Source organism: Cottoperca gobio, chromosome 20 (genome assembly GCF_900634415.1).
Source record: "Cottoperca gobio chromosome 20, fCotGob3.1, whole genome shotgun sequence".
Taxonomy (NCBI): Eukaryota; Metazoa; Chordata; class Actinopteri; order Perciformes; family Bovichtidae; genus Cottoperca; species Cottoperca gobio.
Window position 1 is genome coordinate 10,875,116 of NC_041374.1, and position 27,001 is coordinate 10,902,116.

Here is a 27,001-nt window from a genome sequence, read left to right on the forward strand (position 1 = left end):
ATGAGAGAGGAAAAGCGTGATTGTTCTATTTAAATACCATTATAATGCTGATGTAACTTTTCAGAATATTTCAAGAATAGAGAACCTAATTGTCCCTAATTGACACATAAAGTATTAAGAGATTTTTTAATAACTTAGTTTTTAAATTTGGCACGCATTTTAATTTCAAAAGTAACGCTAATGAATTGACACCAAAAACATTTATCTGATCTCACTGCCATGTGTAATCGTCTCTGATCAAATCAAGGTATCAAAAGTGAAGGCGAGAGATGATATTTGAGATCATGCGTCCTCTTTGATTATTCCTTTTTTTTTATTAAAAACAAAACAAAAACACTCTTGTTATCTTTGTCCTAATGGGAAGATCAAGACCCGAGAGAAAAGAAAGGAAAGACAGGAGTTGACTAGGAGGAAGACAAGTGTGTGAGTAGGGGCGGTGAGGATGGAAGGAGGAGGAGGGAAGTGTGTATTTGGGTGGGTGTTGGGAATATAGCAGGGGTGGGAGGGTTCAGATGAGCCAATGGGGGGAAAAAAAAGACAAACTCCTGTGAGCTCCTTTGTTCCTGCATCCCTGCGATGTTCCCTTCCTTCTGGAGGTCTGGAAGACACTGACCCCCCCCCCCCCTGTACACACTCCATAACCCTCTCTGCTATCGTTCCCATACCTGTCAGCCCCGATCTGCTTCACAGTCCCCTGCACATGGACAAATGGCTTGGCCCCGGCCCTGGCCCGGCCCAAGTGACCCACAGCTCAGAGAGGAGTGGGAATGATTATGAAGAGGATCACATCTGGCTATTAATATGAGAAAACCAGTCCGGTCTTTGTCTTTGTTAAATGTAGAGAAAAACACCTTGCTAAAGGAAGGGAAGAAAGGCATCTACCATCGCAGTCTGCTAACTACTTCACCGGAGGGTGGTGAAGTAAAGAGGAGAGGAGGGGGAAGCTGGCTAGGGTAATTAAATATTACGAGTGTCAATCAGGAGCTTGACCAAAGCTGGACACACACACGCACACGCACATATGCACATACGCACACACACACTAATGCTTTGCCGACCATCTGGTAAAGGCGTTGGAGGGAGAATGGGCGAAACTCTTATTAATATCTATGAGGATTATTAGGAAGAAGGGGGAGGGTGGGGAAGTCCATCCATTCAAACCTTTCTGTCAAACACACAAAGCAACAGCATACACACACACACAATTACACGCACACACCTGCTTTTATGCTTTAATTAGCCGCAACCCTCCATCCCCCACTTCACCACCCCCGGACCTCTGAAAGATTTCCATTGTAATCTCCATGCAGGTGAAAGAGGAGACGATTTGAATAATCTACTAACCGGCGTCGCTTTGCCTCGCAGAGAGAGAGAGAGAGGGAGAGAGAGAGAGAGAGAGAGAGGGAGAGAGAGAGGGAGAGAGAGAGAGAGAGAGGAGAGATAGAGAGAGAGAGGGAGAGATAGAGAGAGAGAGAGAGAGAGAGAGAGGAGGGGAGAGAGAGAGAGAGAGAGAGAGGAGAGAGAGAGGAGAGAGAGAGAGAGAGGGAGGAGAGGGGAGAGAGCGAGAGAGAGAGAGAGAGAGAGAGAGAGAGAGAGCGAGAGAGCAAAATAACTTGTAGAAGTAAAAGATGAAGAGAGAGAATGCCAGACAGAGAGACAGAAGGCGACACAACCTTTCTGGAATTCATTCATCTGCTCAGGTTTATAGCACTGAACTCTCGGCGGCAGACTTCATCATCAGTCTCCATGACAGAACATGGAAATCTATATCTTAGTGGCATCGAGTGTGAAGTGTCTGCAAACATTCCTTTTTGAAGAGAAACTCTTTAGGTCTGTCTGCGAGTGTGAGACAAGTACGCAGTGATCAAGAGCCTGTGTCTGGAACAAGCGGACATAGGCTCAAGTGGAAAATGGTAACTTGATAACCAAGACTCCAATTGTATGTGAGTGCACTTACTGTATGTGTGAGTGTGTCTCTATGAATGTATGTAATACCATACCTCTGAATTCACATATGCATTTATGTGAGTGTGTGTGAGTGTGTGTGTGTCATAAATAGTACCATGCATTTGAAATAGATCTCGTCTCTTTTTCTATTCCGGGGACAGGCACAATGGCTTTTTATGCAAATCTATGGGAGTCAATCTCCTGTCCATTTCCCCATCACACAAGTCCAAATGACAGTCCAATAATTTGGGCTGCATATATATAGGGCCATTTGATTTTTAAATGAGAGTGGGCAGGGTTGACCCTTGCTAATAGCCAAGGCACAGCGATAGACTTAATATCACAGATGCATAAGCACAGCCATCTCCATCTGAGAGAGATGGAGAAGAATAAAATGTGAGGGGAGGAGAAAGGGGGGGGTAGAGTTGGGAGATTGAAAGAAAAAAAAAGTCCTGTGGTTGATGAAAAAAAAAGAAAAAAAGATAAATAAACGAGAAAAGAAAAATACAAAGGAGATGATGAAAATGAGAAAAGGGGAGACTTTTCTTTTGATGCGTCTACAAATCCAGCCCCCTTTCCTCTTCTCCTTTTTCTTCTATCCCTCCCTCCTCCCATCACTCCCCTCGTTTAATTCCCCCCACCCCTCATTTCCCGGCCATGGTGTTGCAAAGAGGATCATGGGTAATGAGATGGCCTATCTGCGGCTCCCCAGGGGAGAGATAGAAAGAGAGAGAGAATGGGAGAAAGAGAGAGTCAGAGACTAAACAAGGAGAGAGGGTTAAGATGGAGGGAGTGAGACAGTGGGAGACAGTTTCAGAAAGAGATACCGTCCATCTCTGTTCTCATTCTCTGCGTGTCCCACTAACAAAGTGCACCGTCTAAATGTCCTCTGTCATAAAGTTGAGTATCTAAAAAGCCTGAGATTCTGAGTTCAAAGGAGAGTGAAGAGAAGGAAGGGGAAACATAATGAAAAGAAAAACAGAGATATGGAAATGTGCAGTGGACCCCGGACGTCCATTTCCGCTTGAATTATGACGGAAAGCTGGACAGACAGACAGGGGTGGTGGCTGAGGACAGTTTAAGATTTATTCGGACAGCCATCTGAGAAACAGGTGGCATGGCCTATGAGACACAGTGTCTACGTGGGTGTGTGTGTGCATATGTGTATGTGTGTGTGTGTGTGTGTGTGTGTGTGTGCATGTGTGGTCCTTGACCATGCCACATTGACCATGAACATTCTCAACTCCTAATGACCCAGGGGCAAGCACGGCCCAGATCTAAACCTCAAAGCTCTGTGGACACACACACACACACACACTCACACACACACAGACACACACACATACATACACACACACACACACACACACACACACACAAACACACACGCTCACTACAAACCAAACCCCCTACTTAGCCCTGCTGCACTTGTGAATGGCACTGACAGATTTACTCCTGTCTCCATGTGTATTAAGGCCTGTGTTTGTTATTAAAAATCAAAACGAAACCATACATCATCATATTCAACGCTAAGACAAACACGAGCCAGGCCAGCTATCGACACGCTACGCAATGGCAACATTAAATGCAGAGCTTACCTCACATGCTGCTAGCATAAAAATGTTAGGTTAAAACATCTTCCATTTTGTCATTTACAATGTTAGGGGATAAAGATTTGCACTTGACAGCTGTGATAACACTGAAGTGAGGTTCTATACATACTTTTAATTTCCAACTAAATTCTGTATCATGAGAGATAATGTGGAAAACACAGTGTGCGGTATTATTCTTATAAAAAAACAAAACAGTAACCAATCAGATTTCCTACATTTCCTCTCCAATAAGCAGCGAGGCGTAGACCTCCGCTTTTCCCATATAAGGCGTATAGCTTCCTGCGCCACCTGCTGTGCCCTGGAACCCAGATGACTTGGTGTCCATTTGCTGCTAATGTCATTTCCCTCTTGCCGTTTCAAAGTCTGGAAAAAAACACTTTCAAACTCTCAATTCCCCTTAGAAGTACTCCATTGCTGCTACAAAGCAGCCATAAAATCTCCTGAATATGCTTTTTGTTTGCATCTTCAAATGGTTTCCCATGCCATAAAGATATTCTATGTTTCCAAAAAACCAGATGGTAAAGTCGTCAACACTCGGATCTTTTATGCGCCCAGCCAAGCTACCTCCATCCCCATGTGCTTTTCACCTCTGCCAATACATAAAAGGAGAGGTGTTTTTCTGGTCAAATAAAGAAATGATTTTTTTCCCTCTGCCTTTGCTCTGCTGCTGTATGCTTTCTCTCCCCCTCTCTCTGCTTTACAACCACATGTCCAAGGGTAAAATAGTGGGATTTCTGGCAGAGGCATTAAAAGCGTCATCTGTGGAACAGATTTGTTGAGGCCTGTGGGGTAGGCGGGTGGGTAGATGAGGTACAGGGGTGCATGGGTGCACGGAGGGGGCATTGGGATGACCCTCACTTGCCTTGACTAAACTGCTGTTTGTGTGTGCCTAAAAAGATACACCCCTGCTTTACTTAAGTTTCTTGGGAAAATATTTCTGTACTGTTGATTTTGCTTCGTGGGTTTGTACATTTAATCACAACTGATATAAATAGCTTTCTTTGTATGATTACAGAGCTGCCAGTGTTCAGTGTAACCTATCTGGCTATTGCCTCATTTTAAACAGTTGCCAAAAGTGGCTCAACAATCAAAATGCTGGGACACTTGCCTACACGAAGACACACACACACACACACACCTATGCTTAAGTCTTCCTCTGACAGTAAGATGGTGTTCCTGAACAGTGTGGGCCAATCAAGCTGATCCTACAGGTTAGCTCTATGCAGGCCAATGTGCAAGCAGCACTTTTGTTAAATACATATATGCATACATTCTAAGTATTTTACATCCCATGAGGATCTCCAACTCATCCCATGCCAAGTTCAGCTATTGTCAGACTGTCGGCCAATCCTGTGTCGACGACTGTTTTAAATAACCCTAAGAATGCCAATGTGCTTAATCCACTCAAGCCTCTGAACTGTAACTAAGAAAGGACACAGATTTCTGAATGAATGCTGTTCCTTCCTGTGCAAAGCAGGGACCTTTCACAGAAATTATTGAAAGGAGTGATTGGAAGAATCTGGAGAGTCAATGGACTCTTCTATAAATGTAATGTTGCAGATTCACATCTAAGTCAACACAAATTGTTTTATGTACTTCTGTTAAAAGTGAGTTTCATGTTTCACTTTGTGGCAAATACCACTGAAATTGTATCAAAGTGGGTAGATAAGGAATAAAATTGTAGTTGGATATTTATTTTTTATTTTGCATATCCTCTTTCTACTGCTGTTTCTACATTTATGGCAAAACACACACACACTCACACACACGCACACGCACAAACACAAACACAAACACCTCACACTGCCAAGTGTTGCATACCGTAGTAAAGAAATCCTCATTAATGTAATGCATTTGATCCTGTCCTGTAGGTCAAGGCCTCGGAAATGTAACAGCATCCTATTAAGCTGAAGGAGACGTCTGACCATCTAAATCACTTTAAATATATTGGAGAGGAGAAAGATGCCAAATATGGGTCGTGTTGGAATTTCGTTGCAGGAACTGTTTATTGCTCAGAGTTTAATTAGTTAAGTAAGTGTGGTGAGTTCACCGCTCTGATGTGCAACTAGTGTGGTTACCCTATGACAAGTCACAACCATGTAAAGAATGTGCTCTACTTTGATTGTGTCATTGTTCAAAACTTATGGCTCTACACGCTTATCATGAGAACAAATTAATTTATTCCAGCATTATTTACAGCAGTAAAAACAAGCTGAAAAGATAGCTGAAGATAATCCAAACTTTGAAATATTTGAAACTTTCTGATAGGATGTGACTTGTCTATGATTAAATGTAACAGTCGCGCCAGCTGGTCACAAGCAGGACATATACCCATATCCGATGGAAATCTTCCTGGGTGCTCTAACAGTGACCTTTCCCCCCTCGTTCATTCCATTCTCATGGGAACTTTATATCCATGTGACACTGCAGTTAAGGGGAAGGGGCAAATTCGCTATAAACATATGTGCTTTTTCTCAATCCGAGCCTAAAATAAGTGGTGCTCCCCTTAGATGCATTCCAGTAGGAATGCTATCATGGCTGTATTGTGCTGTATGTTATACAATATAATGTCAGTGTCCTGCAAAAATAAATAATGTATATACTATAAATATATAATAACAGTTTTTACCTTGTAGAGGCGGATGGCACCCTCATGCCTCTGGTTGGTGGCATGTAGTCTCAGTTTATCCACGCTGTTGCTGTAGTAGTCACAGGCGTTGCACTTGAGGTGCACAGGGTTGCCAATGGCCACACACTTTAATCTCCACTGGTTGGCTTTGCCTCCCTCCTTGATGTGGGCCACCAGCTGGTGCTTCTGCATGTGTTTGTCCGTCTTGCAGTGCAGCTGAAAGTTGGCCTTAAGCTGGGTGTTGTAGCTGCAGAGCTTGCACTGGTAGACGTCACCAACCACGCAGCGCCACTCTTCTTCGGGCAAAGCGCGCTCAGCATTGACGTGGGCGTTGAGAGCCTCCAGGCTGTCCGTGGAGTAGCAGTTGCACACAGCGCACTGGTAGAGGCGCAGCGAGGGGTCGTTGATAGGTGGTGACAAAGAGGAGAGGGAGGGGTCTGATGAGGACATACCCCCCATACCACCAGAGGACACCAGGGATAGGTCGTCTGCCATCAGTTGACCACTGGCAAGACGCAACTCCGCTGACAAGTCACTATTCACTGTGGAGAAAATGAGTGAGAATCCAGGTTAGACAGCAAAGAGAAAAACATAAAAGTGTTTTAAAGGTAGGGCTTTCATAAGGATGTACATACAGTACATGGACGCATAGAAGGACAACATGTCAGACAGAAGACATGCAGTAGGCACAGAAGGAAGAATGCTACATAAAAAATAAAAGGTATGACAGAAAGACAGAGCTCGGATAAAAATGAAAGGCTGGCATGCTTCGGGAGGGATAAAGGATAAAGAGGAAAAGAAAAGGCTCTTTTAATGAAATTAAGTGTGGAGAGAAAAGTGAGTCCTCCATGCAAGCCTCTCTCACACAAAAGGATTTGATAAAATAAAGCCTCACAGAGGACTAGGGCTCCTTACAAAGTCTTGTCTATAAAAAACCCTAATAGGATTGAATCAGGATCAATTACAATCATCCTTTTCAACTTGCTAACTCGCTCATCAGGTAGCTTTAATTACTGCTCTCAGCAATGGTGGGACAACGGTTTTAGGGCTCCAAGCGTTTCTCATCCACATAGAGATTTGAAAAGCTGATCAATGCATTACACACGTTTCTTCTTTCTTCCGCCCTCCCACACAGGGACAAAAAAGAAAAAGATCTGCCATTCATAGAAATGTAATTAACTCTTTCATTTGATCCCCTCATTGTCTCTCTATGCATGCTACCAAAGCTCATCATGTCTTTTTTTCAGATAATATCTCAACATGGTGTTTGGAGCACAGAAGACTTAACAATTACACATCATCTAAATCAATTTTTTTACAGTTTAAGTATAATTCCCCCAATTAGTGGATGCCTAGATGTGTGTTTGTGTGTGCTAGTTTTAAAAGGAATAGCACACTTTTACCTGAATGAGGTTGCAAAATGTGAGCACAAATGTAGAATGTGTATATCTAAATTGTGTCTCTGCACGTATATTCATCCTTCATCTGTGTGTGCATGTTTGGGAAGAATTAAAAAAATATCCTGCTCACACCATCTAAACCTATGTACAGCTGCGCTCACTATGGGGAGCTGTGTGTTATCAGTGTAATTCACTGAGAGTACATCTGCTAGCTGGGCTGTGACCTCCACACTAGAGGAGGGAGTGGGTGTGTAACACTGCAGGGTCATTGTTAAATCTCTCTCACTCCTACGGGAATCCGCTTCCTGCTGTGTGAGAGTGTGTGTATGTGTGTGTATGTACATGTGTGCGAGTCCTCTCCAGGGTGAGTGAAGGTGGGGTGGGGTGTGTATGGGGGGGATTAAACTGACTTAAGAAAATTACAAATGAAAGATTAAGAATAATTCTCATGTGGCGTCTCATAATCATTTTTTAATCAGTGAGAGGGGTCAAAGAAAGGAGACAATGACAGAGGGACAATATGAGAGCAGAGATAAGAGAGAAAGAGAAAAAGAAGAGGGTGCGGCAAAGGGGGCGAGGTAAAAGGGATGGGAGCAGAAAAAGAGAAGGTGAGAGGGCAAGAAGAAAAATGAAGAGCAACAAAAGGAAAGACGTATAGATAAAACAATACCCAGATGGCATCAGATATATGAGACCAAACACATAAAACTGAACAAGTGAAAGATGAGCAGAAGAAACCGAACACCAAGCTTAAAGGCAAATAAATGAAAAAAGGAAATATTAAAATGAAAAACCTTAGCAGAAACGCCTTTTTCGTCTTTTTAATTGAGTAATGGGTAAAACTCCTGTTTCCTTTTAATTGTAGAATAACTCACCTAGACCAGATCCAAGAGCAGCCGCGGTTGCAGGATCTAGCTGGAATGGGTTAATCATCATCTGAGCTTCTGGGCCGCTGCTGCCGCCTGGGCTCTCCAGTTTTACACCTGCCAGGCCCATGTTTTGAGCCAGGTAGTACTGGTAAAGCTCTGCCTCAGCCGGGGCCAGGCCCATGTGGAGGCTGTGCTGGATCTGCTTCATGTTCTGCTGCAGCAGCATCATGTTGTGCATGTGTTTCTCGCTGGTCATATGGATTCGCAAGTTCCGTGCCACGTTGGTCTCATAGTCGCACACCTGATGGAAGCAAGGTGGGATATATTCAAATTTCTTTAGGGCATCTAACTCTGCTAGTTTGTTCATCATCATCAAAGCATTGTTTTACACTTAAAATATAATTATACTTTGTTATAATATTCATTTTCATTAAAACATGGTCAATTTACACAAGGACAAGAACTGAAGCCACAGCAACATAATCTGATTAGATGCAAGCATTTAAGTAATGCAGTCCTGATGATTCATTTTTTGCAACACTTGGGAGATAATTCTAGAATGTATGAGAAATTCAGTTTTATAATAACCAGAGGTCAGATGATGTAGCCAAGAAAAATAATAGACATAGTGACGCAAAGGGAAATAACTGGCTCATTGTTTAGACATTGAAACAAGGAAATTGCTATGTAGCTACAATGACACTGTTGTTTCATTACCTCACAGCGCCAAGTTGGCTTCTGTTTGGGCTTGGATGGCGAGGGTACCCCGCAGCCTCCACCAAGGCTGGCACTGGGCACAGGGTTGGCATGGTTATGGTTGTGGTTGTATTGTACCTCACTGCCACCGTTCTGGAGTGTTTGTACGTTGTTCAGATGCTTGTCCGACTGCATGTGGATGCTTAGGTTGCCTTTGGTGGTGGTTGAGTAGTTGCATACCTAAAAGAGAATAATTAATAAAGTGATGTGTGATATACACTATATGCATTTATTTAGAAAATAATTACTGATATCAGATTAATGATTCAGTATTTAAATTCAGATTTCCTTTAGTCAGTATTTGATACAATTACTTTAACTCTTATATCTGTGATAGGTTTACCTCCCTCATTTCTCCCTTCAGACACCGCTTTTCTATTGAGCAAAGTTGCCCTACTCTAGAGGATGCCATAACTGGCCAGATGCCTGTGCCTTAAAAGTGGCTTCAAATGCAAATTGAATCATCTAAATTGCCAAGATTATAATACACTTTTTATATTAGCATATGTCCACCAAATCCAGAGAGTTTAGATTTGGTTAATTCAAGGATACAAGTTGGTTTATAAAACCCAACCCAATAAAGACAAGAATGATATCATTATTTGGACATTTCAGAAAGATAAAAAAAAAGACAGAGAGAAACATAAATCCATAGAGATAAAAATTATATGGACAGACCTCACAGCGGAAAGGCTTGTATCCACAGGTATAGCTTTCGCCTCTGGCTAAACGAGGGTGAGGCTGTCCTGTGCGGCAGTACACACATGATCCACCAGACTCTGGATGTTTCTCCTTCATGTGGGCGTCCAGCGTCTGCTGGTACTTGTAGTGCCAGTTACACTTGGGACACTTCAGCGTCTTGCAGGAGTTACGTGAATGCATCATCGTCATATGCCCTCCTAAAGACCGTGAGGATCCCAAGACTGTGTCACACTTGGGGCACTCCACCCCACTACCTGGGGACCCTTCACCTGGACCAGGGGTACCAGGTGTCCCTGGAGTTCCAGGTGTACTGGGATTTCCTATGTGTTGATGGAGAGGTCCAGGACTCTCATCATCTCTGCGGAATATCATCATATCAAGGGGGTGGGAGGATGGCGACGACACATCCCGTCCTGCCAGGGCTTCACTGGTTGAGTCATTGCTGCTCTCCCTCTCTCTGGCAGCTGCCAGGGAAGTGGACAGGCGGCTCTTCTCCAGCTCCAGCTTCTCACACATAGGCAGGGAGGATGAGGAGGTGGATGCAGGGCCTTTGCTGTCAATTTTAAACTTTAGCACACTGTTGGAAAGGGGGGAAATACTTTGGTTTAAGCGAGGGAAATCTTTGCTACTGGTGCTGTCGGCCAGCTGGCCTGTCATCGCCATGGTCATGGCCTGTTCCTCCTCCTCATCTGCCTCCATTTCTACTCCACCACCATTGGAGTAAGCATCGTCATCCTGCTCTGGACTTTCTCCTCCAACTGCACCGGGCTCCCGCTTGACGTACGGGTACTGGCTCAGGTCCGGCCCATTGGGTTGCAAAGTGCATATGTCCCTAACGTGGCCCTTGCAGTCACTATCAGAGTTCCGACCATCCAGGTTGCCACCAGTGGCAGAAGCAGTAGAACTCCCACTGGGGGTTCTGTGGGCACCAGCCCCTCTCCCGAGGTTTGGGTTGGTCTCAGCCTTTGGCATGGTTTGGGTTCTGGGGATTTGGTCATTGGAGGAGCTGCTGGCACTGCCCTTCAGGAAGGCAAAACCTGCCTGAAGGGAATCGGTACTCTCTCCACTACTGTGGAAAGCATTCCACAAGCCGCGGAGCCCCGTGTCTGGCCCTAAGAAGTTGGCAGGTGTGGGAAAGTGGGGTAGCACAGAGTTGAGGGGGGTTTTTGGTTCCAGAAAGCTTATAAGAGGTTCTTTGTCCTTGCCGATGCCCTGGATGATGGCAGAGACGTGCTTGTTGCTCAGCAGCTTCTGCTCCTGATCATTCAGGGTCATACGGTGGTCATGGACAGCATGTGTCACGAAGGAACGGCTGTAGCCAAAAGACAGCTTGCACAGGAAACACATCAGCACAGGTTTCCGCCGCCCATCGGCCACACAGCCCTCGAACTTGGACAAGTCCACATTGTTGGGGACATCTTTGGACACACAGGAGTTTTTGGCTGCACCATCCGCCTTCAGATAGTCTTTGTCATTCTTGTGGCGGAGGTCATAGACACGGAAACTGTGCAACACGGGACCAGCGCCCGCCAGCCCTCCAGCTGAGGTATTTGGGAAGGAGGGGTGGTCGGCCACTAGGGGTTTATTCCCCATGGATGAGGCGATGTGGAAGGTGTTGATGATCTGGGGGTAGAAGGACATGGGTGCAGTGGGCTGCTCCAACCGTTCCCCCCCTGGGCTGAGGCCACTTTGGCCACTGCTGACCTGGGCATTGGGGAAGGTCTGGGGGGATAGTAGGCCCCTGAATTGGAGAGGCCCAGAGAGCCCCCCCTGGTTGCCACACTGCTCTTTGGCGTCCTCCAGAATGAAAGCAGAGCCATCGGGCTGGTAGATGATCTCACCACTCAGGTTCTCCACATCGCTATCGTCTTCCATCTCCATCTCGCTGTTCAGTTCACCCACTTCTGCAACACCCACCTCACGCTCGCCTTCATCTTCGCTCTCCTCCCCTACCATCCCTTCAACTTCCTCACCCTCCTCGTGACCTCCAGTGGTAGGCAGGCGGGCATTGGGGCAGTGGTGCTCCATGTATTTTTGTAAACTGGAGAAGGAGCTAGAACATTCGTTGCAGGGGATCTCCTTTGCCGGTGCCACAGGATATGTGGCAGGGGCAGAACAGTCCGAACCCAAAGCTGCTCCTCCTCCTCCTGGTAAAGTCCCGGTAACACTCCCTTTGTTACCGGTAGTAAAGCTTTCTCTCCGACTCTGTTCAGTTACAGGGTCGGTGGTTGTACTGACATTGGTTGGGGTAGCAGTGGACCTCAGCGGGCTCACAGCGGGCTCTCCAAGGCCATTCTCTGGCTCTCCAATGGCAGCAGGCGACAATTGGTTGTTGTTATTGGCGTTGTTGCTGTTGGCGACACTGGTCTCCATGGGGATGACAGAGTTGTCCTCAGCAGCAGCGTCGAGCCTCTGGCCACCATGTTCCTGCTGCCGTGATGACACCATAGGGGGAGAGTCACAAGTTGCCATGACGACCACTACATAGGGATCTCATCTCATCCAGCCTAACAGGGACCTGAGTCGGGGAAAGACAAAAATAAAACAGACATTTAGTAAATGTGTGTACATTTAGTAATGTTGGCTAATTCGAAACCACTGTTAACTTTATTCAAATTAATTCCAATTTACTCTCAACCCACATTCAACCTAGTACTAACGTTGTTGTTGCAAGCATCATTTCGATGACAGTAAATTCTCATTGTGTGCTGATCAGTTATATGTACACAACAAAGGTTCTCAAGTTGTATATTAGATGCCACAAAACAACATGACAGTTATCTACCTCTGTATAGTCTACCACCTACCACAAATAAGAACTGTAGCTAGCACCATGACAGCTTTTGAAAAGTGGAGAAATCCAATATTAACTGCTCCCGCTTGCATCTTTGTCTTATAACTGGCAGACTGTGATTGCTTGCCACAACCACAGAAAAAAACAAATCCTTGAACAAAAGTTTCGTCTCTTATTGACCCCAGGGACCAGATCTTGGAAACAGGGGAAATTAGGTATAAATGAATGAAGCAGCTCCCACGACAGCCAGCAGTAGGGAAGTTTATAGGAATAACCCAATTGTCGAGTAAATAGACTCTTTGATCGACATACCACTGTGCAACACAGGAAGTAGGAAGCAGTTTCATTTCTTCCGTGTCCTGTGTGCTAATGCTATGTTCAAAGATTATGATGTCAGGCTAGTACCAGCTAGCTTTGCTAACTCTCAAGTTGTGAATAAATGAAATAACACAGAGGGGTAACACTTAGCAACCAAGTGTATCAAATAACTTATATGCAGAACAGTTTGTGTCTCCCTTTAAGAGGAAGAGTGGATTAGAGTTAGAGTCTTCATTCATTGGCTTAATCAGTCTTGGCATGTTCTTACCAGTCAGGAGTTGCTAATTAGGCAGCACCTATTAATGCCCTGAAGGTATGATTTAGACTCTGTGTGGACAATGAAAAGTATGAAACAGTATTTTGTCATGCCGCTAAGGGAAGGTAGAACACTGCCTGTTGGCACATTTTGTAGAGGAGGGTGCTGAAACTAATAAATCAGGAAAGTATCAAATATTTACATTCATAATATTTCAAATGTCTTTTCATATAGGAGTGATACAAGAAAAACAGAGACAGAGAGAGAAAGAGAGAGAGAATGAGCTTCCAAGACGAATGATGTTTGGAATACCAGCGAGATGTTATCAATCCTGGGCGGCTGCCCATCTCTCAACCCCTCACTACTTAAATCTCTTGGCTTTTCACAACAAGTCACAAATGCAAAGGCAAACACAAATTCATGCACAAAAAAGCCTCCTAAACCCACAAACACACACAGCACCTCACAGTCATTTGATTCTGTAATCATAGGCATAATTTCCCATCACCTAAAGAGAACAAGAAGAAACAACTGAGACAAAGCCAAAAGTGTAATAAACTAAAAATAACTAAAAGCTTGAGAACTGAAGCTTCGTTTTTACTTAGAATAAACTGCTTTCTTGCTCAGCTAAATGCACCAAATGAACTAGTTGTGCACGCCAGTGTTTTTTCACTTGATACAGTACCAGCGCCTTTCAGATGCTTGCGTGTAAATGAGCTGGTATTAAAAGAAAGCTTTAAAGAGCCACGTTAACCTTTAACCCAATCCACCTGCTGCTTAATTCTCCCTCTCTTTTTCTACACTCCCTCTCTCTCACAACAAAGCTACAAAGCAATTAGAGGATTAATCTGCAACAATCCAGGGCTAAACAAAGCCAGTGGGAGGGACAGTAAAAGCGTGAGGAATGAAATCAAACATGTGTGTGAGTATGTTTGTGGGTGCATGTGTGTGCATGCGCTATAATCAGGTCTAATCTGACATATCCCAGAGATGATTCCATGGGGACTAGTGATAGATTAAAAAGGGAGAAATTATGTTTTCTCTCTCTGTGTCTCACTCAGTTTCTGTCTCTCATTTGTGAGATTAAAGACAGATTTACAAGAGTAGAACATTTATTTCAGTGCTTCTCTGTTAAGCATGGATGTGGCAAAAAGTAGACGTGTGAAATATACAAGAGAATGTCACCTCCTAAGTATCAGTATGTACAGGCAAGTAGGGTAAAGTTCTAGAGCCAACATTGTGAATTGTTCACCTTTTATAAGCATCGTAATGTAGTGCGAAAATGCCAAATGTTTCTTTCACTTGAAAATGTGTGTAGCATACCAATACCAATACCCGTCTGTATTGTCCTGATGTAAAAGACTCCACCCAACTGTTGGATCAAGAAGATTAAAAACAAACATCAGAATTAGTTTTTCATGTTTAGCCCAAGGCCCACATGCTGAAGATAACAACTATGTATTTATTACACCCCTATACACAAACACACCTGTCTACATGTTAACTCACACTTGTAATTGCAAATAAATTAGCAGCAATTACTTCTGCATTCTAAACAAGCAAGGAGTTGAAAGAGGACAAATATGCGTCATGTCACGAGAACGCACGGTAATAACACGTCGACGCACACTGACTGAGCCTGTTTCACCACAAATTTCTCAATTTTAGAAATAGCTGTACTACCTATAAGACAGAAGAAGACAATTAAATGAATTTGGAAGTAAAAAGTGAAAACGTATAGAAAATAAAGGCTTTTCCACATCCACTTAAATTACAGCGAGTCAGTTTTTTACCATAAATCATCCATTACACTCACCTAGCGCCAAAACAACATGCTAGGCTTCTTCCTGCAGTCAAACATACACATATTTCATTTTTCCACCAGTGTCCCTCTTACTGAGGTTTGTCTTTAATGTGATTGAGGGTAAAGCTGTTCAGAAGCAGTGGGTTTGAGAGCTAATGCGACACATAGGACAGGATTTACTACTTGTCAGTGGTGTCATTTCACTGCTTATTTCATTGGGTAGCAACCCCTTTGAATTGTAGCTCGGACATAAAACACTGCGACTTATGAATTATGCATGTCCTAACACTTTAAGTATGGAATTATGTCTTATGGATAAGTCAATGTGTTAAGCACTTGGCACTGACATATCACCCCTAATGCTAACAGGTTAGCAGGTGTTTACATGTGTGCTGCCTGCCAACAATAACACAACTGTCCATTATTTTGTCATCACTGGTTCTAATTGAACCCATTAATTGTGCCACCAACAGAACACTGACAAACAAAGTAACACTATGTGACTAATGCTTAAGTGTCTCTTATTAGATGACCCTTATGTGGGGACTGAAAAGTAGAGCTGTCTTCTGCTTTCAAGTCAAATGCTAAAGTCTTAGTTCTTAACTTAGCCCATCCTCTCTTATAAAAGAGAAATGTGGCGCAATGCGGCCTAGTGTAGGCGTTTGAAGTCATTCCGATCCATTCAGCATGAGTTAATTTAGCATAGTTGGACAGAGAAGTAATTAGATGTCTGGTCTTACTATCAAGTGAATATAATATTTTCCTCTTCTACCTAGCTCAAAGTAACATTTTGGAGACCAAAATCATTTAGTCTTGCACAGATCAATATAATAACTTGTAATCAGCGCCATATAAAAGCTGATTACCTGCTGGCATATTGTCTCAAGAGGAAACAGATGGAAAAGTTATCTGCGTTGCTTCTTTATGTCTTGCTCCATTCCCCAGGCTTTGCACCTTTCACAGCACTAATGCCCACTCCTGCTTGTTTTAAGGCAGATCATGTTACTGCTAGCTCTCTCTCTCTCCCCCACTGGCTTTCTTTCACTCTGCTAAACAACCAGACTGGAAAGAGAGCGATAGATACACAGATACATGGAAAGAGAGAGAGAGAGAAAGACAGAGAGAGAGAGAGAGAGAGAGAGACCCTAACTAACAATGAAACATAGGCACACTGCAGAAATAGTTCCCTTATTTTAACAGAAGAACAAAAGAGATGGTCTCTGTTTTTTAATCAAGCATGTCCTCTTGCTTTTGCACACATGCACACATGCACACGGACACACGGACACACGGACACACACACACACACACACACACACACACACACACACACACACACACACACACACACACACACACACACACACACACACACACACACACACTAAGGTAATTAAAGTGGCAGATCAGATCCAGTGGGAGGCAAATAATAGCCCAGGAATGCCTGGTTGGGACACTGCTAGTTCTGATGGGAGAAAAGGGCCAAGAGACTCTTTGGCCTATTGTTTTTCTCCCCCCTCCCCTCCTCTTTCCTCTATCCCTCCATCTGCTTTTCAGTAGCTCCCTGAGAGACAGAGAGGCAGGAGATTTCTCTCTCTCTTTCTTTTCATTTTTTACAACTATTCTCCTGTCCCTCCCGCTCTGGTTATTCTTAAAGCGCTTCCGGTTTAGACAGGAGTTGGATCCTGAGTCTCACAAAAGCTACCACAAAGGCCATTGCTGCATTTGTTGGGGCACATGTCAATTATAAGCTTGTTCACTTGTAATATATGTGCTGATAATACATGAAGTTTTACAACAACATGTCCACAGTGCAGACCTGAGACACTGAGCTCCCGGTGGTGTCAGCGTCCCCTTCTGCCTTTGTCCTCCTGTCAGATTCTCGCGCATTAGCCAGAGATGCAGCCGGTTAAATGCCAAACCTGTAATTGCAGTGTCGCCACACTGCCGTCTTTGTTTACACAGGGATCTGTTAGGTTCAAATTCTTCATCACTAACTGTCCGATATCTGTAAGGGCAGACAGTGCTGTTAAAACTGCTGCTAATATTTATCAAATCTGTAAACACTGGAATTAGGAAGATCTTTGCTTTGGGAGGTGGTCTAAAATGCTTTTTTCCCTCTGCTTGTCAGAATGTTTGGACACATATGTGATCACAGCTAATAAGTGGTGGAATTAAATCCAGACTGAATCTTTAAGGTGACCCATGAAAGCTTGTAAAGTCAAACAACAAAGTCAGAAGACAGCGTGAGACTATGGCTATGTGTCCATTCCTTGAGGTCTCCTAGAAGGTCATCCCTCTCTCGGCATGTGGCCCCTCAGTCTAACACCAAATCTTCTATCAAAATGTCACCAAGCGTTAGCCAAAGACAAAGGCGAAGGGCGCTGTGAAAGCCCCTGCATCCATCTCCCACTGTCAGTGCAATGAATAGGCCTACTCTGGTCTAATTAGACCTGTTTATTTGTTGCCATGCAGAAACGGAGGGATGAAAAACGAAGTGGATGAAGGAGGAGGGGAATTATCTCCTTCCTCACAATGCGAGAGGAGCTTCGGATGCCATCAAAGAGCACTGATGCATGCGTGCACAAACACATATGCACACATGCACACAATCACAGAAGAGGGCCTAATGCTCTCTGTTTAAAGTCTTAAAAGGAAGGACAGGGGGAGAAAATTGCAAAAGGATGAGAGGGGGAGGGCTTTTGCGTGACCAAGTGTTTTTTGTCTTCTTTACTTCTTAATCTCACAAAGGGTTTTCATGCAGTCCTTGTTTGTTGCCTGGAGGTGTAATATTAGACCCTAGATGCAGATCTCGCCCATGCCCCCCCACACACACTTTTCTATCCGCCTGTCCTCTTCCCTGTGTCTCCCTTGTGAGCAAAGGCCTTCATTACCAAAATACACCTTATCATTATTGCAAGGCGCGGCCCAGACACCTAAAGCAAGCCCGGCTCCATTTAGCACAGTTATCTTGTTCAACAAATTACCTACTCCACAAAAAATGCCTTTTAGCAAATCAAAATCAAGATTACGCCTACATGAGCAATGATCATGGATTGTAGAAGGAGGCTAAATAATGGTGAACAAGGTTTAGAGGAGGAGGGGGGACCTGGATAATGAGGAGAAATGTAGAGGACGGAAGTGGACTTTTTTTTTCTTTTCTTAGAGTAGGTATGCAGGTTCTATCCCTCAGGTTGATGACAAGTAAATTGGTCTCATTGGTTGCTCAGGTAACATACACCCAACTGCCCCGAGGTCCTTAACTGATATTTCATTGTTAGAGGAAAAAAATAAAATAATCTGGGTGACCATGGAAATAATCAGCAACATGTGAGATGAGAGCATCACGGGACACAAAAATAGTCAAGTATGTAAAAACAAAATTGTTGACTGGGCGAGAACAAATAGAACCATGTTTGTCTTTTCTGTTTTCTCAGAGTAACAAGAGAATCAGATCATTCAAGCCACCGACGGGTCCCAAAATCTGATTTAGTATCAGATTACAGGAGCCCCTATCCTACCTTTACCCATGAGGAGGTGAAAACATCCATCATGTCCTCCGGTCACTGCTTAGAGGCAACCGCCTCAAAGACTGGAGGACATCCTACTGAGTTTAGAGCCCAGTTAAATGTATTTCCGTTAAGCAGTTTCTCGTTATAATACTTTGGATGTGAATCCTAGGTCAATGTAAGTGTTTTTCTGATGCTTTTACAATGTCATAGAGACAAAGTTAAATGGATTAAAGACAACTTTCACTGGCTTTAACATTTTTACAAATGGACTTTGGGCTTACACAGCCCAGTCTAAATATATGCACAAGTCACGCCTTTGAAGAGGAAATATTTCAAACTAAACTCAAACTGAAACATGAAAATAAACAGTCAGACACTGCTGGGTCGCAGTCACCACTTACTGCCCTTGCTAAAGATTTTTCCAGCATCAAAGGCAAAGCCAATCTACATAGCTAATGCCTCCATTTTTTTTACTCCCCTTCCTCGAACTCCAAACAGCAAAGACCGAAGGGAGTGAAAAAAAGTGGGGATTTTTCTTTTGCCGGCAATCTGGAAACACTCTCTAGTTAATTAGGGTTGATTGGAAATGAACCGCACAAACAAAGGGCAGCCTATGCCCTGACTATTATGACCGTGCACGCGTGCGTACACGTGCACAGGGGGGTACTATAACCACCTTAGAAGCGCATGCTGGTAGAAGCTCCACTCTCTAGACTCTTCCCCCTCGCTCCCTCCACCCCCTCCACCTCCACCCCCCAGATTAAGGGAATGCACCGCCAAAGAATGTGTGACGACCTCCACTGCCACAGAGCAAAACTTCCAGCCCCTGACGCCACAAAAGGCAAGAAGGTAATTAAGTTTGAAAGAATAGAAGCACTGCCACAAACAAAGCACCAGTGTCCATGGGGAGGGATTTGATAGGGGGGAGGGTATATATGTGTGTGTGTATATATATGTGTGCGTGTGTGTGTGTGTGTGGGGGGGGGGGGTGAGGCAGAAAAGCCATTAACATTCAGTGGCCGGGTGAGAGAGAGGAAGGAGGGCAAAGGGGAACTGAGGATGTCATTCTCTCTCTCTGTGCTTCTCCCTGTCTTTCTCTATCGCAGCACGACTTGTCTGTCCATTCTTTTTATTTATCTCTCTTCTTTTTATTTTCTGTCAATCGCCCTCACATCTGGTTTGGACCCCCCCTGTTCTCCCAAATCACCCCTCACCACACTGCAACAGCTCTCCAATGCTCTTTTTGGCCCCTTCGCTGTTCCTTGTTGTAGCTCCCCATGTGAGGGGTGCCCCCCTACAGACAACACACACACACACACGCAAATGCACCCACACACTCTACTTTTTTTATTCCTACTCCAGCTCTTGATTATCTGTTTTGCAAGACTACATTTTAAACGTTGCATATGCTGAAGCTTGAGAACAGAACTAACAAACAGTGATACACACACACAACATCCCTATTGGTTACCACCTGAGAGTGCTAAGAGCTAAATAGATTACACACTCAAATTCACACACACACACACACACACACACACACACACACACACACACACGGACTTGCAACATGCAAACACAAAACATACACAGGGAGCTTTCATCTTTTTTGCCACATCTCCAGCAAAGCAGTTTAACTCAATTAGTGAAGAATGTAATTTTATTTACAGACTCCAAAGTAACTCGTAACACACGCACACACGCACACACACACACACACACACACACACACACACACACCCCCCAGAGACTCACACAGTATAAGCAAACTGTCCCTCTCCCACGTGGTTGGAGCTAAGAAAGAAGTATTCATCGCTCTTGCATGTGTGTCAGTGTGTGTGTGTGTGTGTGTGTGTGTGTCAGTGTGTGTGAGTGTGTGTGTGTGTGTTCGGACAGTGGAAAGATCATGAGACACATTTACGTCAGATGAGTGAATCAGACAAACCATCGCTAATTTCAATGAGGGATTCTTTTGAAGAGAGGAGGGTGAGAAAGAGAAGTTAAATGTCAGGCAGAGACACACACACAGTGACAACAACAACAATAGGTAAGTAAACAAGTGATTGAGCAAATGCAAAACTTTGTGTGTGTGTTTGCACATCTACTGTCCATCTCTCTTTCTGCACATGAGGAAAGCAAGTCACCAACTAATTGTGGTTTTGCGGCGTTATGTGTTTTGTAATCTGCCTCTCTTTGTCTCTGCATCTCACAAGAGACATGGATTAGTGCTAAAATGATGACTGCTTAATCCTTGATTTCCCTGTGCTAAATAAATATTAATCTAGCATGCTCATCATGCTCTTGTAAGGTACAACATACACAATATGAAAGGGCTTAGCTGTTACATAAATCACAGCCTTATCCTTTGGATGAGGCAAAAGCATGAGACCACGCACACACACAGACACACACCTCCTCTTTGCAATAACATAGCAAGTCGAAGGGGGTGGCAGGGTGGGATTATTTGCCAAGTGAAATTAATAATCCTGCTAAATACGAAGTCTGAAAAAAAAATCTGGTCTCTAAAAAAAACATGCTTGTGTGTAGATGCACACAATTATATATCACCGCAGGAAAAACATAACACATATCACTCATTTGTGTTGATTCAGACCCCTCTGTTTCTCTCACTCTGCCTCTCAGCAGGTTTGTTTAGAATAAATACTGCTGGGAACATGAAAAATGAAAGCTACCATTGCTGGACTCTCTCTCTCTCTCTCTCTCTCTCTCTCTCTCTCTCTCTCTCTCTCTCCCTCTCTCTCTCTCTCTCTCCCCCTCTCTTACACACACACACACACTTAAATTGACAAGGCCGTGGTAGTGCAGCGCAGAAGAGGTTAGGCAAACATTGTCCACGTCAGTCAAGGATAGCACACACTCTCAGACAGACACAGAGAGCAGTCTCTGACGCAGGCATTTCACATCCACCTTGCAAATACAAACGGCTGGTTATACTGTATCAACTACCGTGAGCCTCAGATTCTCTGCTTATTTTAAGCTATGATAACTGTTACGCTTGTAAAAAACACTTGTAGTTGTAACCTATTTGAAGCCTTAAAAATAAAATGTAATTTTCCTAAAATACTTGCCTAATCACAGTCAAAGCGGGAGGAAATTAGTAGTACTTTTCCAGCACTGAAAACAATTTTGCAAGAGCAGTAAGTCCTGCTGATTTTTTGGAACCTATTATTAAGCATTACAAACTAATGTAGCAACTCCGACTTTGTTGCCTAACGTTCAGTCCTTTTTAGGAAAGGAAAGAAAATGTCACAAATGTTGCCCTATTTGGTGAAAGATGTCTATCTGTATCAAGTGACCGAGAAACATGCCGGCAGTACAGCTAGTGAGGAGAGTACACATTAGTCCATGCATTGCACCGCAGCAGTGTGGTTGTTGGCTCTCTCAAATGCCAGTCATTACTCTATTACGGTCTAAACAGGCTGGGACATCTCGTCTCTCCATTGTGTTAAAGTCAGCTGATTTATGTTTGCTTAACCTGTGCTTATCTGTCCAATTACACAGAGAGGACAGTAGAGAGGAGAAGAGAACATCTGCTTTTACATTTAACAGTTCAGATGCACAGACACCTTGCTAATTGTACAGACATTTCTCCGACATGGCGACCAAACCTTCCAGTTGTTTTTTACCAGGGGTAACAATAAAGTTTAAAGTTCAAACCCCCACTGTTTTCTAGAGACGGTATTCGGTGGGACCCTAGCCCTGTTATTATCTTCATAAACATAATCATAGGGCAGGTATCCTGACTGACGCCACAAGCTATGTGCCTCTCACTTAAATATCTCCGAAGCACTTCTCTGACACGCCACAAAAAGACTATTAATGTCTTGAGCGTTTAAACAGAGAAAATGTTCGGGCTTTGCGTAAGAAGAAGAAGCACAGATGAACACACACACATACCTTTTGGATTTCCAAGAGCTGGAATACTCGTGACAGGTCTAATTTCTGGACCGAGGGAATTACTAATTAACTTAAGCTTTTGGCTCTCTATTTAATTAGAGAGGTCTCCAAATGAACTTTAGACCAAAGCCATTTGCTTTTTAAACAAACCCCCTTTTTCTGACAGCTGTTGTGAGTTTGCCCTCTTCTCACAAAAACCCACAAGGAAAGCACAGTTGTTATTTATGCCATCATAGGCTCTTTTACTGGTTACCGTGGGAGGGAAGAAAGAGAATGGGACGGGAGGGACGGGGGACGGGGGGAGTGAGCAATTGAGTTGAAAAGTGTACATTTTAATTGGATTTCACTACAAACAAACAACTGTCAGATGTAATTAGCGTGGTTTTAGATTAGCACCATAGTATTCCTTTATCAAATAAACACCATGTCACGCAAATCCAGGGCCAGCCCGCTGAGAGGGAACCGAGATGAAATGGACCCATTACCTCGCCGCTCGCTGTAGGAAATAACCACTATTGGATAGAAGTGACACAATAACATATTGAAATCTAACATGTAAACTTAAAAAAAAAAGCCATCTCACTGTGTTACTTACTGTTGGATTATCAACGTGAAATGAAGGTCCCTTTCTTTGCGCTCTTTTTCTTTTTTCTCTGCATGTGCGCTTATGTGTGTTGCATTGCCCTTAATGTGACAACCAGGGGACTGTGGAGGTCAATGACAAGGCAGCTGAAAACCACAGTCAGCAATATCTCGCTTTTTTTTTTTTTTTTTTGCTCTCTCTAAAACACACACATGCACGCACAGATTAGTCTTACGGCAAAGTAAAAGGCACATTAAAACAGATATACTACGTCTATTATTATTTTTTAAATATGTATGACATATATCCTGAAAAGGGCAGTCAGTGTATGCTCTAGTCTTTTATTTAAATCTCTGCTGCTACTTTTATAATATCACACAAAAGGTATAAGGAGTGTCTCCGACGAGCCAAAAAGAACACCGGACCATCCATCACCACATCTCGACACTTGTTTAGGGTATTGTGTTAAGGAAGACGTCCATTCTTCAGCCAAACTTTGCTTTTTTAACAATTCCTCCAAAGCCTTCCTATATCTGCTCATCTAAACTGGGATGAAACTCTGCAAAACTCCCCTCTTTATTTAGTCTAGGGGCAGAGAGCTGATACATCAGTGAAACCGCTGACAAAACCGGCCCCGTTAATACCTACAATTTCATATACAAGAACATTCCTGCGCCTGCTCTGCTCTTCTTCTTTACTGTCACAGAAAAAAAGGAGTCTTGTTTTTTTTCTTCTTTTTAAAAGCAAATAATTAAAGATTATTCCACGGCTGGTGCCAGGCCAGAAGAGAGAGAGAGAGAGAGAGAGAGAGAGAGAGAGAGAGAGAGAGAGAGAGGGTTTGAGAGTGTTGGCTGGAGTCTCCTCGGGGGAGTTTTGGAAACACATGCTTGCTTTGCCTGTATTAGATCAGACTGAGACCATTGGAAAAATAATGATTTTTATTTTGTAATTTTTTTATACTGTTCATATATCCCTGTAGCTAGAATTATTTGTATGTATGTGACCATTTTGGTGGGCATTTAGGACATTTTAAAATGACTGAAATTGCATATATGAGTCAAAGATTTGTGATTTTTATTATCATTAATATTATTATTATTATTATTATTATTATTATTATTATTATTATTATTATTAATATTAATAGAATTACTGAGGTCTCCATGCAACTAGGGCTAAATCCTTTGGTAAATTCGTCTCACCTCTCATTACACTGTTTGTTTAAGCCCACAAGTCATGTATAATTAATTAGCCACTTATTCCCTGACGAGCCCTGCCAATGGCCTTGATATCCACATGTTATTGCCTTCAGGAATACCACATGCCAATCATGTCGCATATGAGAAATACATCCATACACACAAACAACAAAACACATGCTGACACACAAACAAGTAATACACCTGAACCGAAGATAAAGTAAAGTAAAGGGGGGGGGGGGGGGGTTTGCATATTCTATCATTATCCTATCTTCAAAGATTTCTTATTTTTATTTCCACGGATAGACAGCATCACTCTCTCCTTATTTCTGCATGTTTTCTTAAGGTCTATTAATGTGCATTTGTCCTGTGACTGGGCTCTCGGCCTCTTCAATCCCCGCCTTTGTCTTTGGCCAACGAGGAGGGAGAATGTATCATTTGTCATGAGACGTCTTGTGCTATTGTGGTGTATCTTTTCTCAAACCTGGAGAAACTTAGTCATTCATCAACTTTGTTTCCGTATTAACTCAGCGCTTGTCTTTTTACCTTGTCTTTAGATGAGGTAGTTGTGCATTTCCCCCCCCCCTGGTTTTGTTTCTACCTTGCCAGCTTTACAAGCAATGAAAATACTTTGGACAGCGATCGATAACATTTGGCATATAACCTTTTATACTGTGAATTATTTTGTTGGTAAATACAAGAGGGACAAACCTTTCTAAAATAAAAGCCTGCTAAATGATTTGTTGAATATGTAAGATGATGACTTTGAAGGGCTGAGCAAGTGTCCTTCACAGTGACTGCATCAATGTCACAATCTGAAAGGTAACTGCAGCTTCAAGTGTACATCAATAAAATGAGTAAAGTTACATATTTACAATGAAGTAAAAGTTTAGAAATATCAGTGAGGAGGGAGTTTCTCTTTGCATTTGGATAGCCAAATGAATGCTTGCGATGAACTCCCTTCCCTACCTGACGGCCGTGCCAGAGAAAAAAGGAACATCCACAGATGCAAATGAAAGACGAGACAGAGAGCAACAGAGAACATGAGACGGAGACACCAACAGAGATCCGCAGAGAAAGCAAATCAGTGAGACAATAAGAGAGAAAGAGAGAGGCCTCATTTTTTTCAACAGCCTATTTTATTTGACCTAAACCTGAGAAACTTAGCCACCCCCAGGGCCCACAGGACCTCAGATCAAACAGAAAGATTCTCCGAACACAAGGCCCCAATTGTTCTTTCCCCACCCTACGAAACCCTCCCCATTTCCACTTTGAAATGAAAAGAATAAATATATTATTCTAAATTAAATACCCTGACCCATGTTTTTCCACGGCTAATATCCTGTACAAGATGGTTAATGCAAAATAGGCAGGAGAGCCTGAGAACGGGACGGAGCACAGAGGGAAGAGAAAAATCCCCCTCGTTCTATTTTCCCTTAAGAGACTGATGAAGGCCTGGCGAGATGAGAGAGAGACAGACATAGAGACATGAGAGAGGGAGGGAGGGAGGGAGGGAGGGAGAGACAGAGTAACGCAATCCTGACTGGCGAAGGACCAACAGCAACAAAAACATTTAGATAACCGCGCTCAATAATGAACGATTTCAATGAGGACAAAAATTACATTTCCTACAGATAACATGCCCCCTTCCCATAACAGAGCCAGAAGAGCCCCGAAACCACGTCATGCTCAACAGTGGTGCACTGGAGTATTATGTTAGGGGAGGGTTGTAGTAACTATATTAGTATCCTTTTACCCCGCCAGAGACAGTACTGTACTGCTTGTAAGAACATACAGCTGGCAGAGCTGAGAGAGGAATATAGAGCTTGTATGACAACTCGACTAGCTTCCTGCGAAAAGCAACAAATCACTCCTCAACCGACTGAGCTATAACACTACCGGTGGCACGGCTCAAACGATTACCGATCTGCAATACACACTACAAGGGCCACTCAAAATAACACTCCACATACACATAACCAAGGATCGCTGCAGCGCACTTGATCCTCACAGGTGGTACAGGTCACAGCGAGAATACCATCCCCACCTTTCCCACCCGCTAAGCACTCACTTCCTTTCATGCCAAAGTCTGTCAAGTTGTTGAGAGTGGAAGAGGCAAGAAAAGAGGAGATATAGCGTGGAAAGGAGGCAGAGAAAGAGAGAGGGAGTCTTTGTCCTCCTCCACTCAGCTCCAGCACGTTTCCTCCTCGGGTCTGGCCAGCATTAACATATGAAAGGCGAGGGAAGGCGTGCAAAAGGTCAAAGAAAGAGGATCCTGTCCAATGAGAGACAACAAAAACAGGCCACACCAGCCTTTGTGGCGTTCATGTTCTCTACTACCCAACCTCGCACTCCTCCCTCGACCCTGGATCATTTCCATATGCCAGATGCAATAGCAATGATGACGGTTGATCATAAATTACTCACAAAGTCGAGCCGGGTCATACGGAAGTCATGGTGGCAATTTTAGGCTGTGTCACCACCCTTGTTGTGCCCCCACCTACAACTACCAGCAGAGCTATCACACACACACACACACACACACACACACACACACACACGCAGGCCTTCACATAAAACACACCTGCCTCACAATTCCAGAGTTCCCTGTACCCAGACGATATCCGACCAAATCCTTAGCAAACATCTCAATAAAGGAAAATGTAAGAACAGTGTAGTTTGATTTGATCCATGAAAGCCG

General features: G+C 43.5%; 1 protein-coding gene across 4 annotated transcripts in view; it reads right to left on the reverse strand.

The window, feature by feature from the left end:
- zfhx4 (zinc finger homeobox 4) overlaps window positions 1-27,001 on the reverse strand; it is a 106,088-nt gene that overhangs the window by 47,505 nt on the left and 31,582 nt on the right. For all 4 annotated transcript variants that reach the window (XM_029457239.1, XM_029457240.1, XM_029457237.1 and 1 more), the window contains exons 2-5: window positions 9,893-12,434; window positions 9,176-9,394; window positions 8,465-8,759; window positions 6,190-6,731 (exon numbers count right to left, since the gene is read on the reverse strand). In XM_029457239.1, coding sequence (XP_029313099.1) covers window positions 6,190-6,731; window positions 8,465-8,759; window positions 9,176-9,394; window positions 9,893-12,388 — 3,552 coding nt within the window. In that variant the 5' untranslated portion in view covers window positions 12,389-12,434. The remainder of the gene's footprint in view (window positions 1-6,189; window positions 6,732-8,464; window positions 8,760-9,175; window positions 9,395-9,892; window positions 12,435-27,001) is intronic.